A 16,572-nucleotide genomic window follows, 5' to 3' on the forward strand; every position below is an offset into this window, starting at 1 on the left:
AACTTGCTCTCGCAGGTCGCGCGGAAGGCGACCGCTCCGAAGGCTCGGGCCAAGAAAACGACGACGAGCAGTAGACGGGTGACTTTTTGTTTGTTTTTGCCAGAGAGCACTTCTTTGTACGAAGGAAGAATACTACCTTCCGACTTCCCCGCCGGTTTTTACGGAAACTTTCTTACGGATGTATACGCGAAAAGGTCGGACGAACACGTGCGTGAATGCGAGCGATGAGTGCAGTGTAAGTTATGTGCAATATTAGTAAGTTAGCGTCATTGGTGTTTTGTTGAGGTTATGTTGCAAAAAAAAAAAGATCTTTTACAGCGTTTGGAAGAAAAATAAAAAAGCATCTGAAAGATGTCTGCGTGAAAAACGGCTCTGTTGTGTAAAAAAAAATTTATAGTACAAGTTAAAATGTAGTAAAAGTACAATAAAGTAGTACCGTTTAACATACGAGGTAAGACGGAAATGCCTTTAAGCTTGTTTCGGCGCCACTGACGGCGATGGACGTCCAATCCTTTTGAACCTGGGAGGGATGGAAATGATTTGATCTGAACGTCTATTGCGGTCAGTGGTGGCCGATGAGTTAAAAAAAACACACACACACACACACAAAAATGGTAAGACTATGCCTCAAAACTTAAAAAATGAATTCCACAGTCCATCAGTGTTTGACCCCTTAATGCCTGAATTTACACTTTACAAAAAAATACATAATGCGTTGGAGGAATGTATAAGGACATAAAAATCATGAGGGGAAATTATATATATATCTTTATGCGCACACACACACAATTAAAAAATGCAACTAAAATTTGGAAAATACTAAGATTTAAAATAAATAAAAAGCAGGGCCGAAAACCAAAAGTGGTATTTGCCATGTGGCATTTCTTTCCATGTGGCATTTTGTTTTACCATGTAGCAAAAATGATTTTGCCACGTGGCATTTTTTTTGCCATGTGGCAAAATGGATTTTGACATGTGGCACTTTTTTCCCCATGTGGCAAAATGGATTTTGCCATGTGACACTTTTTTCTTGACTTGTGGCAAAATGGATTTTGCCATGTAACATTTATTTTTTTGACATGTGGCCTTTTTTTCTTGACCTTTGGCAAAATTTATTTTGCCATGTGGAATTTTTTTGTCCATGTGGAATTTTTTCTCCCATGTGGCATTTTTGGTGACAAAATCCATTTTGCCACATGGCAAGAAAAAAAATGCTAATGGAAAAAATCAGTTTTGCCACACATGGCAAATACAACCTTTGGTTCTCGCCGTCTGCTCTCAAACTTTTTATGTCAATGCTTTTTTTTCTTCTTCTTTAATTTAAAGCTATTTTTTAAAATCAATTTTCAGTTTTAATTTCCTATAACCTATTTTTTTGCCACAGGATTTTCTCTTTTTAGTTAGCTTTTTCAATGTTCTAATTTGTTTAATTGATATTTTGATGTATTTCTCCAACGCTTTGTGTATGGTTGTTAAATGTACTTTGGGGGTTTGAAAGAAGCACTTTGCCTTTTTGGAGTCTGCATGCAACTGCAGACAACTTCCCATTTCAGTGAAATGTCTTCAAGTACTTTTACAATTTTCTTTTTTTCATGGAACACTTCATTAATGTATTTTAAACGCCTGTACATAATTTCCTATATCAATATTGTGGTTTGTAGCAGACCTCTCCTACCTGCTTCCTGGGGGGGCGGGGTACTTGTATTTTAACCATTTTGTTGAAAGTATCAACTGAGCAATTTGGGTTTTTGTGAAAACCCGATGACATTTTGTCGCGGCAAATGCACGACATGACTAGAACGCGCCTTTTGGTCCGGGGCGACAAGTTTTATTATTTTAGCAGTCTGAATCACGAAGAAAGGAACGGACGGACGGACTCCCTCCGTTCGTCTTTGACGATGCCTTCGTCGATGCTCTCCAGCCGCAGTCTCCGGGCGTCCGGGTGCGCGGGCCCGGGGGGCCGCCTGGCGGAAAGCTCCCCGAAGAGGGCCAGCTTGGCGTCGCTCTCGATGGCTCGGGCCAGGCCCGCGGCGAAGGCGTCCAGGGAACGGGGCGCCTCGGCCCCCGCGTGCACAGAGGCCGCGTGCTCTGCCCAAAAAAAAAAATGGGTCGGTGAGCGACGCGCCTCCATTTCGGCTTGCCAATAATAATTCAAACCTTTGGAATGCTCCAGCTGGTCTTCAAAGGTGACCGAGCTCCTCCTCTTTCCGCACGCGTGCGATGAGTAATCGCTGGAAAAGTTGTCCAGCAGCATCGTGTCCGTACCTGCCGAGAGAAGGAGGGCCGGCCGACCGATGCTCAATCATTGTGTCGCGGCATTCAATCTAGCGCCGTCAACTATGCATTGCAAGCAACCAGATTAAAAATTTGTTTAGCATTCATTCATTTAGAAAACGGACCGCTTTAGGGTAGATAACCCTCCATAAAATTTTTTTTTTTAAAATGCATCGAATACAAATAAATTTCAATTATTTCATTAAAGAAAAAAAATCCTGCATTTCTATAGTCCAAAGGGTAAATCATCTGATTTCTATCTGCGGACACTTACAGGAGTCCTGAGTGAAACTGAAGCCGGTGTCTCCGGTGCTGCTTCCCGGGCCCGGCGGCCGCCCTCCGCCGGCCAACATGGCCGTCAGGTGGGGGGACATCCCCAAATCTGTTCAAAACAACACAGCAGTATTGCAACATGTGGCAAAACGCCTACAGTCATGTACTTGATATAGGGTTAATTTGGATATTTTGCCCATGTTTTAGCAAATTTTAAACTGGTGGCAGCACGGGTTTCTCAATGTAAACAAACACGATAAAAATCATAAACTTTAAAAGTAGCCTGAGCTTATGACATCAAGTCAAGCAATTTCACTTGAATTCGAACGCCTTTATCTAAAAGTTAGGTAAAATACACCGTTTAAGTACATGTACAGTGGTATGAAAAAGTATGTGAACCTTTTGGAATTTCTCACATTTCTGCATAAAATCACCAAATGTGATCTGATCTTTGAAAATACAGTGTCTGCTCTAACTAAAACCACCCAAACATTCATAGGTTTTCATATTTTAATGATAGTATGCAACCAATAACAGAAGGGGGAAAAATATGTAAGTGAACAATCATATTTAATATTTTGATTCCCCCCCTTTGGCACTAATAACTTCAACTAGATGCTTCCTGTTGCTGCAGATCAGTCTGGCACATCGATCAGGACTAATCTTCTCTACAAAACTGCAGTAGTTCAGCCAGATTCCTTGGATGTCTGGCATGAATCGCTGTCTTTAAGTCATGCCTCAGCATCTCAATGGGGCTCAAGTCTGGACTTTGACTTAGCCACTCCAGAATGTGTATTTTGTTCTTCTGAAACCATTCTGAAGTTGAGGGACTTCTGTGTTTTGGATCATTATCTTGTTGCAGCATCCATCCTCTTTTTAGCTTCAACTGTCTGAGAGATGGCCACAGGTTTTCCTGCAAAACTTTTGAATTCATTCTTCCATTAATGATTGCAAGTCGTCCATGCCCTGAGGAAGCAAAACAGCCCCAAATCATGATGCTCCCTCCACCATGCTTCACGGTGTTGATGTTGGTGAGCCGTTCCATTTTTCCTCCAAACATGACATTGTGTGTTACTCCCAAACAGTTCTAACTTTGGTTTCATCAGTCCACAAACTATTTTGCCAAAACGTCTGTGGAGTGTCCAAGTGCCTTTTTGCAAACATTAACGAGCAACAATGTTTTTTAGACCGCAGTGGCTTCTTCCGTAGAGTCCTCCCACGAACATCATTCTTGGCCATATAGTCGATGTGTGCACAGAGATGTCGGACTGTGCCATTTCTGGAAGTCGTTAGCAGACACTCTTGGGTTCTTTTTTACCTCTGAGTATTCTGCGCTGAACTGTTGGCGTCATCTTTGTTGGATGCCCACTCCTTGGGAGAGAAGCAACAGTGCCAAACTCTCTCCATTTGTAGACAACGTCTGACTGTCAGTGGATTAACATCCAGACTTCTAGAGATGGTTTTGTATCCTTTCCCAGCTTTATACAAATCAACGATCCTTGATCGCAGTTCTTCAGACAGCTCTTTTGACCGAGCCATGATGCACATCAGACAATGCTTTTCATCAAGACATTTCTTACCAGGTGTGTGTTTTATAGTGGGCGGAGCAGCTTTAAACCACTCATCAGTGATCGGGCTCACACGTGACTTCGTTTGATAAAAATTGGTATCAATTGCTCTTTAAGTCTCCTTAGGCAGAGGGTTCACTTATTTTTCACCCTTCTGTCATTGGTAAAATATAAAAACCTATAAATGTTTGGGTGGTTTTAATTAAAAGCACACTGTATTTTCATCCGTGTGATTTTGACAAAGATCGGATCACATTTGATGGGATTTTATGCAGAAATGTGAGAAATTCCAAAAGGTTGATACTTTTTCATACCACTGTAGTGTGAGCTACAATAAGATACTGCTTACGCAACTGGAGACAAAATGGTGGATGAGACTCCCGTAAGTCATGTATCTTGCAGATTGGATCGCTTTATTTTTGATTTTTGAAACTTTATGGAATCTCAAGCGGCTGGATTAATTGAGTAGGTCTTCTTAAAATCTTAACAGAGTCTGCCATTGACAGCGCTAGACGTCCGATCCGTTTGACCGAGATCGGAAACTGATTGGACGATCGACGCTGTTTGCCAATCGTCCACAAGAAGTACCCGTGATCCTGTTGGAGATGCTGAAGAGTCGCGAGGTCCGGCGCGGTGCGGCGAAGGACTCTCTGTAGTAGCGCTGACCAAAGCACATGCCCAGAAGTTCCTTCCTCACCGTCTTGTTCCACAGTCCGTAGATGAGCGGGTGGCAGACGGCGCCGCAGAAGGAGAGCCAGGCGGCCAGCGTCTCCAGCCCGCGGGAGACTGCGCCCTGTCCCCGGACGGCCTCGGCGCACGCCACGCCCGCGTAGGGCCCCCAGGTGAGCAGGAAGGTGCCCACCACCGCCAGAATGGTGACCAAGGCCTTGCACTGGCTCCCGGAGTAGATCCAGCTGCGGGTCGAGGAGGTGGAGGCGCCGGAGTTCTTGCGGCCGTTCCCGCGCGGAGGGGCGCCGTCGTCGTCCGCCGCCACCGTGCCGCAGTGCACCTTGCGCGCCTTGACGCGAGCCACGCGAAAAATGACGCCGTAGCAGGCCAGCATGAGCAGGAAGGGCGGCAGGACGCACCAGGCCAGCCAGAAGGCGGCGTAGGCGGGCGCCCGGTGCCAGGAGGCGCCGCAGCTGCGCTTGAAGCAGTGGAACTCGAAGGAGGACCAGCCCAAGAGGGGCGGCAGGCAGCCCGCCAGCGAGTGCAGCCACACGTAGGCGATGACCAGCGATGCCCGGTTGCCCGTGATCTTGCTGGGGTAGATCATGGGGTAAAGCACTGCGTAGTACCTAAAAGGTGTCCAAGTAGAAAAGAAAAAAAAATTGTTTGTATCTGTTTATTTTCTTACATTTTTACATTGTCCGGAATTCACTAAATGGGAACTTTATTGTCTTCCAAAAGATTTTGGGGCTGGAAGTTTTATATATTTGAAATGTTATCATTTTTTTCGGCGACTGACCTGTCGACGGCGATGGCCCCGAGCGTGAGCGCGCTGGCGGAGCTGACGAGCAGGTGGAGCAAGGCGGTCAAGTTGCACCAGACCACGCCGAAGAGCCACTCCCTCTTGGCCGAGGCCACGGCCGCGAAGGGGAGGACCAGGCCCGCCAGCAGCAGGTTGGATAGCGTCAGGCTGAACACCAGCTTGTTGCTGGGCGTCAGCAGGTACGGCCGGCGGTAGAGCGTGGCGGCCACCAGGAGGTTGCCCAGGCCCGCCAGCAGCGCCACGGTCACCATGGCGGCAGACTCCAGGGCCGCCAGACCGCCCGTCGCCGGCCCGCAGTTTCGGCTCGCGTTCATGCCGCCCCCTGCCGCCCACGCAAAAGGTACAAACTTTATCAGGAACAGACTTGCGAACCATTTGAAGTGGGAGGAAGGCATTGGAAGTCCATTAACATCAATCCCTTTGACATCGATATCACCATCAATGGCAGCCAATGAGTTGATACTCATAACACATATTGTAAATACAAAATTCCTATACTCTGAAAATGACATGATCAGCCAGATTTTCTGATGATCACGTGATGGGATAGGAACCCTAAAATTTATACATCAATTTCTCCCCAAATAAAACAAAAATTTACTGTATCCCACTTTTTAAGGGAATTAAAAAAAAAACACTTATTGACTGCCATTGACTGTATAATTAGACGTCCAATCCATTTAGACTGGGGTTCATTGCCTCTCTGGCTCAAATCTATGTATACTTTTTACAGAATCTGTGTTGTGGTAGTTAGCAATTGACTTCCAATCCAAATGGATTCGCTGCACTTTAACAATTCAGACATTTGCTTCATGTGAGTTCCCACTTGAGTGACGTGACTAAAGAAGAATTTGACAAGTTGAACGAAAGGCAGCGACTTGAAGCCCTTGTAAAAGTTCTCTTGAGGTCAACTTTCTCAAGAGTTTTAATCCAAGAGGGAGAAAGCGGACATTTGGAGCTGCTTTTGTTGGCGATGCTATGCTAACCTAAACAGCAGCAGCGGTGGGTGGGTGCGTTAGCAACTTTTCTTTTGTCTCCCTCCTGGTTTCTCCATTACCTGCTTTTCTTGTTGCCTCCGCTTTTTCCTCATATCCGCATTTCGGCTTGCCAACGTGCCGAGAGTCCGCGCGAGCACTCTCCGTCACGGGCGTCCGTCCGGAGCCGCCGAATCCCGAGCAATGGCGCCTCCTTCCTTCACTTTACCAGCCTCGTTCTGTTCTTTTTTCCGACCCCCTTTCTTTCTGACACTCACGCAGAATTTGACGGCGTGCACTTGGGTGGTCGCCCTCGCTCGCTCGTTGGGGTCTTTTTACTGTCACTCTCGACACGCTTTCGAGATTTAAAAAAAAAAAATATATATATATATATATATATTTAAGCCTGGAAATCATTGCCACTTTTTTGTGTACATTTGGAGTACGTCAATATACGTTAGACGCTAAATTCTATTTGGCTACACTTGAATGAGCTTTTAATCTGTACAAGCAACAACTTTGTCGCCCTTCGAGTGCTTACTGACACTTTGGACGAGTTGATTTATGAAATAAAATGTTGCTACAATGCGTTTCTCCAGTCCAGACCACCCAAGTGGAACAAAGCTTCCCGCACTCATACGTCATTTCATTCTTTAGCCAATCAGAGCACGCTGTGCTTCCCGTTTTATCCACTGGGCGGCGCGCTCTACTTCAGCTTTTCCAGCAGGGCCGAGAACGAAAAGTGGCATTGGGTATGTGGCAAACTTGATTTTGCCATGTAGCAAAATGGATTTTGGCATGTGGCATTTTTTTTGGGGTATTTGGCAAAATGCATTTTAGCATGTGGCATTTTTTTTTGTGTGTGGCAACATGGATTTTGTCATGTGTGTTTTTTTTTGTTGCCATGTGGCAAAAAATGGATTTTGCCAAATGGCATTTTTTTTTTTTGGAATATGGCAAAATGGATTTTGGCATGTGGCATTTTTTTGGGGTATTTGGCAAAATGCATTTTAGCATGTGGCATTTTTTTGTGTGTGTGGCAACATGGATTTTGTCATGTTTTTTTTTTTTGCCATGTGGCAAAAAATGGATTTTGCCAAATGGCATTTTTTTGGGAATATGGCAAAATGGATTTTGGTATGTGTCATTTTTTGACATGTAGCAAAATGAATTTTGCCATGTGGTATTTTTTGGTATGTTGCCACATGGCATTTTTTTGGGAAAATGGCAAAATGGATTTTGGCATGTGCCATTTTTTTTGCCATGTAGCAAAATTAATTTTGGCATGCGGCATTTTTTGGGGGGGTATTTGGCAAAATGCATTTTAGCATGTGGCATTTTTTTTGTATGTGGCACAATGGATTTTGTCATGTGGCTTTTTTTTTGCCATGTGGCAAAAATGTTTTTTTCCAAATGGCATTTTTTTGGGAATATGGCAAAATGGATTTTGGTATGTGTCATTTTTTTGACATGTAGCAAAATGAATTTTGCCATGTGGTATTTTTTGGAATGTTGCCACATGGCATTTTTTGGGGGGGAAATGGCAAAATGCATTTTGGCATGTGGCAAAAATGGATTTTGCCACGTGGCATTATTTTGGAATATGGCAAAATGGATTTTGGTATGTAGCAAAATGGATTTTGGCATGTGGCATTTTTTTGTGTGTATTTTGCCACGTGGCATTGATTTTGGAATATGGCAAAATCATATTTGACATGTAGCATTTTTTTTTTTGCCATGTGGCAAAATGGATTTTGGCATGTGGCAAAATGGGTTTTGGTATGTGACATTTTTTTTTTTTGGTATATGGCATTTTTGCAGGCCATGCACGTCCATGCTATTGTCAGCTATGCACGTCCAAAATTTCCCATTCATTTTAAATGGCAGAAAAATGTGTGGCTGTGATTTTTGACCATTCACTTACCACTACAGCGCATTGACATTTAACTGGCACCCAAGTCAGGCTATCCCATTGATGGTTATGAACGTCCAAATTCATATCAACAGGCAGGAAGTGATGTGGAAATGCCCCAAAATCCATTGAAAGTGGCCCAAAATTGACAGGAGGAGCTAATATCATCATGAAGAGACACGGAAATGCTTTAAAGTCAACAGGAAGTGACCCAATATCAATCACTCAACTTTATTTGTATGGTAGTAGGAAGTGACGGAGAAATGTGAGCTGATATCAAGAGGAAGAGACACATTTGTTCATTGGCTGCCATCCCTCCCAATTCAAATGTATTGGATGTCAACGGCAACCGATCGGTTAAAACTTGGGTATTGGCGTTTGTGGTTTGTAGTCGGTGAGGAGCGACACCATCAAACCCTGCGAAGAGAAAAACGCGTCAATTGAGACCGCTTCCAAAAAAACCCGAAAGGTGTACATCCTCACCATGATTGTCCACTTTCGATTCTCCGCTTCAGGGAAGACCAAAGAGCGGGACGAGTAGAATACATCGTCGTCCACCTCCTCCTTTTTGCGCGGGAGACAGTGCAGGAAGGTCCAGTCCGGCCGGGCTAAGCTCGTCGTCTGTGAACAGCGCAAAACGGGGCCAGTTCCCCGTGCCCATCGATCGATCGAGAATCGCTTCCTACCCGCGAGGTAATACGGAAGTCCCGGAAGTCTCGGAGCCTCTTTTGCTTCTCTTCCTCTTGCCCCATGCTCACCCACGTGTCGGTCACCAAAACGTCGCTGTCACGAGCCGCCTCCGCGGGATCCCGCGTTAGCGACAGCTGGCTTCCGTGCTGAAATACACGCAATTTAAGAAATCAACCAGGAGAGAAAACTGACCCCCATTTTGGTCGTTGCCTAGGATTTTTGCGCTGAGTCGATTCATTGGTTTGTTTGTTTTTTTTTTTCTCAAAGCGGATTTTTTTTTTTTTTTTTACAAAGCGGATTTTTTTTTTTGTGTGCCAATATCCCATTTGGAATCGTCACATGGACATCGAGGATGACACTAATTGGAAAATATTGACTGTATTTTTTTTTCATTTAAAAAAAAAAATTGAGGATAAAATAAAAATAGTTTGTTTTGTGTTTAAAAATAAGAATGAAAAAATATGCAAACATTTTTAATTGCTTTTTTTCTCTGTGTACTCTAGATTTTTAAATAAAATTTTCAAAAAGTTTTAATTAAAAAAATCTATTAAAATAATAAAATAGAAAACGAAAAAAAAATTTAATACAAATTTACAAATTTTTTTTAGAATATATTTTGAAATGAAAAAGTTATTTTCTTTTGATTTAAAAAAATATATATATATACAGCCAACATTAAATCTAAAAAATATATTTTTTCTTTTTTTATGCATATATTTGAAAATATATTAAAAACATTTTCTTTTGTGTATAAATTCAATCAAAATGTTGTCAAAAGTAAAAAAAAAAAAAAAAATACAAAATATAAATATTTTTTCTTTCAGTAAAATTTTTTTGTCTGAAGAAAAATCCATACGAATGTTAACAATAAATATGAATATTTACTGTTTTTTTTTTAAATGAATAATATATTTAAAAAAATATAACATAAAAATGAGAATATTTTTTCCCTTTTGGTTGTTTTTGCAAAGACAAGATTTTAGTAAAAATGGTAAATAGTCAAAAGAAACCAAAAATGATTTGGAGAATTTTCAACTGTCCAAATAGATGATCATCCGTTAGTGAAAAGTAGCTTCACCCTTTCAGCCAGTCGCTCGGCCTCTTCAACGATGCTCTGTTTTGGCTCGTAACCCTGACAAGCAACCAAAAGACGCTTCATTAGCCTTGCGCTTTCATTCCATTTGTATACTGTACTTACTTTGGGGGTGGCCACCTTTAAGTGTACTCCTAGTTTGGGCGCGGTCATCATAAAAGAATGCAGGACGTTGTTGCCGTCCCCAATCCAGCTCACCGTCAGTCCGGCCAGAGAGCCGTAATGCTCCTGCCGGGCCGGAGAATGCTTACTTTACGTATACGTCACATGGCTTTTAGACAGAGGCACCTGTAAGGTGAGGAAGTCGGCCAGGATCTGGATGGGGTGGTAGAGGTCCGACAGTCCGTTGACCACCGGGATGGAGGACGCCGTCTCCAGTTCCTCCAGCGTGGAGTGACGCTGCACCCGGGCCAGGACCAGCTCGCAAAGTCCTGAAAGAACCCTGACACAACCCAAAAAGTCAGGAAAAAAACCACAACATTTTGTGGATGACACTCTCCAATCCATTTCGAGTGGGAGGGAGGCCGGCAGCTGTCCACTGGCGATGAATGATTGGAAGTCTAGCGCCACCAATGGGTTTTCAAAATAATACTTTATTTTAAAAGGGACAGAATATGAATACAAAGCAGTTTTATTTTAAAAAGTGTCGTAGAAATTTACAGTACAATATGAAAAACATTTTTTGAAATTTTTTTTAATATTTAAAAAGGCCAAGATATTATTTATAGTTGATTAAAAATCTAATATATCAATAAAAATGACATTTAAATATATACAATATAAAAAAAATATAAAACTTTAATTTTGTATGAATATATAAATAAATTGGCTTTTCCAGAATATAAGAAACGATAGTCATTTTTTATATTTCATGAAAAATACATTTAATAATAATATGGATAAAATAAAGGATGTGTATATATTCATTCATTCATTCATCTTCCATGCCGCTTATTCCTCACAAGGGTCGCGGAGGATGTGTATATAGATCATAAAATAATTAAAATACTATTCATATATTCATGTTTTTAATGTTGTTTTTAAAGATACAGAATGTAAAAAAACAAGTCTTTATGTTTTTATTTTATCATAAATTTAACTATATAAATTGACAATACTATACAATACAAAAACAATTTTTAAAAGAAATATATTGATGTTTAACTTTTAATGTTTTTAATTCATAAAGGTACAGAACGTAAAAACCAAGATATTTATAGTTGATTAAAAATGTTTAATAATATATTCATAGAAATGACATATATATATACAGTATGAAATAAATATAAACATTTTAATATAAATAACTTGTAATGTTTTTAATTAAAAATATTATTTTTAATAGTCATTTTGGATATATGTTATTAAAAAATACATTTAATAATAATATGAATTAAATAAATATATAACATATAAAATAATACAATTATTCATATATTGATGTTTAACTTTAAAAAAAGATATTTTTAAAATGAAAAACATTCAAAGTTAAAGAATATTGGAAAAAAGATCATAATGATGACTCTTATATTGATTTTTTTTTTTTTTTAATAAGTAGAAAATATATATGATCATTGATGATAAATCAAGGGGACGAACCTGGCAGTGTCAGCGCAAGTCTCGTTGACTCCCAGGTGGATGTCTTGGCCCGTGAGGAAACAAGGATGGCCGCCCAGCAAAGCCACGCCTACAATCACAACCACAAGCGCATCTTTTCAAATGCTTGTCCGCTTTGTCCACGCTCAACGTGCTAGCTCAGCACTACTTTTGTGTCCGCCGATGCTGAGCTCGCTCACACTCTTTCCAAATGTATAGGACGTCGGTGGCAATCAAACACTAGTGACAGACTCGTTGGTTTATTCGCCGCCATCCCTCTCGATTCAAACGGATCTATTAGCGTCAATGGCAGCCAAAGAGTTCAAAGTAATACGTGACGAAAAAAAACCTGACCGAAAAAGGAGCCAATTTAAGACTTGACAGCAAAACACTTGCTAGTCCTCCCAGTCAAAAGGGATTTGACATCATTTATGAAAATGTATTTTGGCATGTGGCATTTTTTTTGCCATCTATCAAAATGTATTTTGGCATGTGGCATTTTTTGCTATGTGGCAAAATGGAATTTGGCCTGTGGCATTTTTTTTTTTGCCATGTGGCAAAATGGATTTTGGCATGTGGCATTTTTTGGTATGTGGCAAAATGGATTTTGGCATGTGGCATTTTTTGACTTGTGGCAAAATGGATTTTGGCATATGGCATTTTTTTGGTATGTGGCAAAATGAATTTTGCCACATGGCATTTTTTTTGGAATATGGCAAAATGGATTTTGGTATGTGGCATTTTTTTTGCCATGTAGCAAAATGAATTTTGGCATGTGTCATTTTGTTTGGAATATGGCAAAACGGATTTTAGTATGTGGCATTTTTTTGCCATGTAGCAAAATGGATTTTGGCATGTGACATTTTTTTTTTTTTTAATATGGCAAAACGGATTTTGGTATGTGGCATTTTTGTCGCCATGTAGAAAAATGGATTTTGGAATGTGGCACTTTTTTTGGTATGTGGCAAAATGAATTTCTGCACGTGACATTTTTTTGGAATATGGCAAAATTGATTTTGGCATGTGGCATTTTTTGGTATGTGGCAAAATGAATTTTGCTACGTTCTATTTTTTGGGGAATATGGCAAAATGGATTTTGGCATATGGCATTTTTTTGGTATGTGGCAAAATGAATTTTGCCATGTGGCATTTTTTGGGGAATATGGCAAAATGGATTTTGGTATGTGGCATTTTTTTGCCATGTAGCAAAATGAATTTTGGCATGTGTCATTTTTTTGGGAATATGGCAAAACGGATTTTAGTATGTGGCATTTTTTTGCCATGTAGCAAAATGGATTTTGGCATGTGGCATTTTTTTTTTTTTTTAATATGGCAAAACGGATTTTGGTATGTGGCATTTTTTTCGCCATGTAGAAAAATGGATTTTGGAATGTGGCACTTTTTTTGGTATGTGGCAAAATGAATTTCTGCACGTGACATGTTTTTTGGAATATGGCAAAATTGATTTTGGCATGTGGCATTTTTCGCCATGTGGCAAAATGGATTTTGGGATGTGGCTTTTTTTGGTTGGACATCATTTATGAAATAACATAACAGCTGCTTTAACAGTAACAAGATTGTTGATTTGGAGTGTTCTCAGTCTAGGGTGTCAAATGCCAGGGTGTCCAATCCGGTATTCTGTCGATTTGTCGAAGTCATTGCTCCGTGGTTTATAGTCCAACGTTGAACAAATCTGCTTTAAGTTTTGACACGTCTATTTAGATATACAGTATTATAGAGATACTATTAGATATTTAGATAATACCACTGTTATCCCCCCATAATGTCAATATTCTATCTTGGACAAAACATCATTCAAACCCAGGCTTGTTTACCACTTATTATGCAACGTTCTAACTTCCTGACGCTATTATCTCGCAATATCATCAATAATCTCTTCTAGGCTTTCGGGGATACGTAATTGCTTACAGAGGCTAGTGGTGAAAAGGCACGATAAAATGAATATACTGTACTGTACTTTAAAAAATATGACTTGCAGCAACAACAACAATGACGCTGTAGTCAAAATGGTACACTCGATGGACGTTTGACCTGTGATAACCCTTGGGGGGAATGTGGTTGCCATGCGCATGCTCAGTAGCGTTTTGGATATCAATTCGACGGGGAGAGCAAATTGACAGAACGCCGGCCCCAAATGGTTTTTCTCCCTGACGTGACACTGGCGAAACCGTAGATTTGTACGGGTATTACCGCACTTGGTTCACAACGGTCATTTGTTGGCACGGTCGAAACAGATCGGACGTCTAGCGCCGTCAATGGCAGCCGATGAGTTGACAAGGTAGTGACCCAAAAAGTGACACCAAATCAACAGGAAGCAGCCCGTAAATGCCCGAAAAGTCAACTGGAAATGATGCAAAATTGACAAGTATCTTAAAATGGCAAGCAAGTGAAGAAAAATAAACTTGCCATTGACAAGGATAGCCGCCCAACTGACTTCAACCGGAAGGACTGGCTGTGAATGCTCATCTTTCCATATTTGACCAAAAATTCAAGTGACACGAGATGTCATTGCCATAAATGCGGCCCGCCGACTAAAATGAGTGTTGTCAGTCTGCTTAAGTACACTTTTTAAAGCAATTCTAGTTCATCTATCACTATCAATGAGTTAAGTGTGTGTGTGTGTGTGTGGACACCTGTTTCCGTAGACATTCTTGTCCTGGTGCTCCTCTTCTCAAATATCATGGCGACCGACTTCCCTCGTAGAAGCGACACATGCTAGGAATAGAAAGGAGCAAGCGGGCGCTCAATGTGGATGTCGCCGACCGGCGGGCGAGGCGCCAACCTTCAGACCTCTCGGTCACGCTTGATGCGCCGTTTTAAGTCGGCGGACACCCACAAAATCTTCTGGATTTCTTGAGGGCTGAAGTCCTTCAACGTCAAACAGCTGCGGCCCTTTAAATTCACGCTGCTATTTGGAAAAAAAAAATGAGGTGATGTGAGGAGTTCCAGTTCATTGCACACCATGCAGGTTCTTCTTACCTGAGTTGACGCAAAACGCTTTTTTCTAAAATCTTGAAGCATCCACAAATGAAGCTCGGGCGGGAAAGCTGTTTAGTGTACATAGTTGAAGCTGAAAATGTGGCAGTGTAGCAAGGGGACCACAGAGTGGAGTGAACGGAAGCACCCTCAAAAAGAGGGTGTGGCCTCTTCATGCCGCATGACCAATCAATCAAAAGGGAAATACATCCAATCAAATAATACAAACTGCAATCAAATCAATTTAATGTGGAATTAATGGTGGAATAATGAAAAAAAAAATCATGTTGAAATTAATAATGAAATAAATGCAAACTTTACATATTAAATAATTGTTGAAAGAGATCAAAATTTGTCATGAAAATAAAATGTGATTGGACGTTGGATTATTAACACATTCACTCCCAGACATTTTCAGCTGAGCAAGGCCCTTCGCTCCCGGCCGTTTTACTGGATTTTGACTGATTTTGCAAGGCCCACAGAAACTTCTGTTCTATTGCTATATAAATATGGAAACCACCAAAAGAAAGATTAGACTACCTTCTTTCAGCAGGAAAAAAAATAAGTTGATATCTTTTTCCATACTTTAGAAATCAGCATTAGAAAATAGCTCAGTTTGAGCAATTTTCCAATTTCTGATGAAAAAACCGAGAAATTGAGCTTTTTGTGAAAGCATGCATTTCAAACATAACTTTGACTTAACGCTGCTATTTTTTGCTTTAGTTACATCCCAAACATCTGAATAATGTTTTGCTTTTCCAAAATAAAATAAACAACAAGACAAATACAGCTTTTGATAGCAAAGTAACAATTTATTTACACATAACTAACTGAGATGATGCTGTTGTGGCCGCGACAGCCGGGTAAACTTTTCCCTCATTGCCGCCTGTCTCATAAAGATGGATTGTTTTGAGTCTCTGCGGGGTCTGCTCGGCGAGCAGCACGGACTCAATGGCATCGTCCGCTGCACTGGTGGTCCCGGTCGTTCCGCTCGGTCGTCCGGCGTCTGGCATCCCGGCCGTCCTCTAGGTCGTTCTCCATTCGGCCGTCTTCTGCTGGCGCCCTGGCCGTTCGTTGCGGTTAAATCGGGTTGCGGGTCTTACCAAATGCGCTACTGCCCTCCAGTGGCCAGTTTTATTGCTTAAAAACTGATTTTCAGCTCTGTGCTTTGGAGCTAAATTGAATCAGAACCTTGAGATGTCTCTTGGAAAAAAAAAATGTAAAAGACGTATAAATATGTCTTTGGGACACTGAAACAATGAAAAATAGAACATATTTATATGTGTTTGGGAGCAAATGAGTTAAGTTGTGTGTATGGTGTGTTGTGTGAGTAACATGAAGTTATGCAGCACCTGTCTCTCTAAGCAGCTTCTTGCTCACGTTTTTATGGTTCTTTAGTTTCCAGCAGAGTTCACTACATTTCTCACTGTTTAATTAACATTAACAGTAGAAAACACAAACGGAAGGACACTTCTAAGCAGCTTCCCACTCGAGTTTTGCAGGTTCGCGAGTTCACAAAGTTTAATGTTATGCTAACACTGATGCAGGTCAGACTTTTAGTAGCAAAATTAGTGGTGTTTCCCACCTCTACAACATTGGCCTCTTTTTCAAATTACTTACAGCGGCTGCTGCTGGACCAAAAAAAAACAAAAACTTCTAATATCCCTTGTCTTGGAGGGGGGCAGAGGAGGCAGCTTGTTGTC

General features: G+C 41.1%; 4 protein-coding genes across 8 annotated transcripts in view; 2 read left to right on the plus strand and 2 right to left on the minus strand.

The window, feature by feature from the left end:
• The window catches only part of dcaf6 (ddb1 and cul4 associated factor 6), a 35,758-nt gene extending 35,437 nt beyond the window's left edge, over window positions 1–321 (plus strand). For 2 of the 4 annotated variants that reach the window (XM_057851838.1, XM_057851840.1), the window contains one exon: window positions 16–321. In XM_057851838.1, coding sequence (XP_057707821.1) covers window positions 16–74 — 59 coding nt within the window. In that variant the 3' untranslated portion in view covers window positions 75–321. The remainder of the gene's footprint in view (window positions 1–15) is intronic. The other 2 variants (XM_057851841.1, XM_057851842.1) reach the window with 2 other exon arrangements.
• On the minus strand, window positions 155–7,204 carry gpr161a (G protein-coupled receptor 161a). Its single transcript, XM_057851844.1, has 6 exons — window positions 6,665–7,204; window positions 5,584–5,929; window positions 4,704–5,413; window positions 2,549–2,656; window positions 2,158–2,265; window positions 155–2,088 (listed from the first exon to the last, which is right to left on the minus strand). The coding sequence occupies exons 2-6, from the start codon at window positions 5,919–5,921 to the stop codon at window positions 1,850–1,852; spliced, it is 1,503 nt and encodes a 500-aa protein (XP_057707827.1). The 5' UTR covers window positions 5,922–5,929; window positions 6,665–7,204; the 3' UTR covers window positions 155–1,849.
• Window positions 5,832–16,572, plus strand: part of srpx (sushi-repeat containing protein X-linked) — a 37,847-nt gene continuing 27,106 nt past the window's right edge. Inside the window, exon 1 of one of the 2 annotated variants that reach the window (XM_057851847.1) lies at window positions 5,832–5,947. The gene's annotated coding sequence lies outside the window, so the exon portion shown is untranslated. Of the gene's footprint in view, window positions 5,948–6,590; window positions 6,610–16,572 lie in introns of those variants that run through there. The other variant, XM_057851846.1, reaches the window with a different exon arrangement.
• On the minus strand, window positions 8,729–15,009 carry otc (ornithine transcarbamylase). Its single transcript, XM_057851848.1, has 10 exons — window positions 14,873–15,009; window positions 14,684–14,801; window positions 14,527–14,608; window positions 11,876–11,963; window positions 10,565–10,718; window positions 10,382–10,504; window positions 10,262–10,315; window positions 9,180–9,329; window positions 8,977–9,114; window positions 8,729–8,910 (listed from the first exon to the last, which is right to left on the minus strand). The coding sequence occupies exons 1-10, from the start codon at window positions 14,953–14,955 to the stop codon at window positions 8,851–8,853; spliced, it is 1,050 nt and encodes a 349-aa protein (XP_057707831.1). The 5' UTR covers window positions 14,956–15,009; the 3' UTR covers window positions 8,729–8,850.

Source organism: Corythoichthys intestinalis, chromosome 12 (genome assembly GCF_030265065.1).
Source record: "Corythoichthys intestinalis isolate RoL2023-P3 chromosome 12, ASM3026506v1, whole genome shotgun sequence".
NCBI lineage: Eukaryota > Metazoa > Chordata > Actinopteri > Syngnathiformes > Syngnathidae > Corythoichthys > Corythoichthys intestinalis.

Excerpts from the sequence above, each read along its gene's own strand:
- gpr161a (XM_057851844.1), bottom strand. The coding sequence starts at position 5,921 with ATGAACGCGAGCCGAAACTGCGGGCCGGCGACGGGCGGTCTGGCGGCC. Across the intron at positions 2,657-4,703 it reads CATCTCCAACAGGATCACGG|ATTTGGGGATGTCCCCCCAC; the intron begins GTACTTCTTGTG and ends TGTTTTGAACAG. Across the intron at positions 2,089-2,157 it reads CCAGCTGGAGCATTCCAAAG|AGCACGCGGCCTCTGTGCAC; the intron begins GTTTGAATTATT and ends TTTTTTGGGCAG.
- otc (XM_057851848.1), bottom strand. The coding sequence starts at position 14,955 with ATGTACACTAAACAGCTTTCCCGCCCGAGCTTCATTTGTGGATGCTTC. Across the intron at positions 14,609-14,683 it reads GCATCAAGCGTGACCGAGAG|CATGTGTCGCTTCTACGAGG; the intron begins GTCTGAAGGTTG and ends TTCTATTCCTAG. Across the intron at positions 9,115-9,179 it reads ACTTCCGTATTACCTCGCGG|ACGACGAGCTTAGCCCGGCC; the intron begins GTAGGAAGCGAT and ends CGCTGTTCACAG.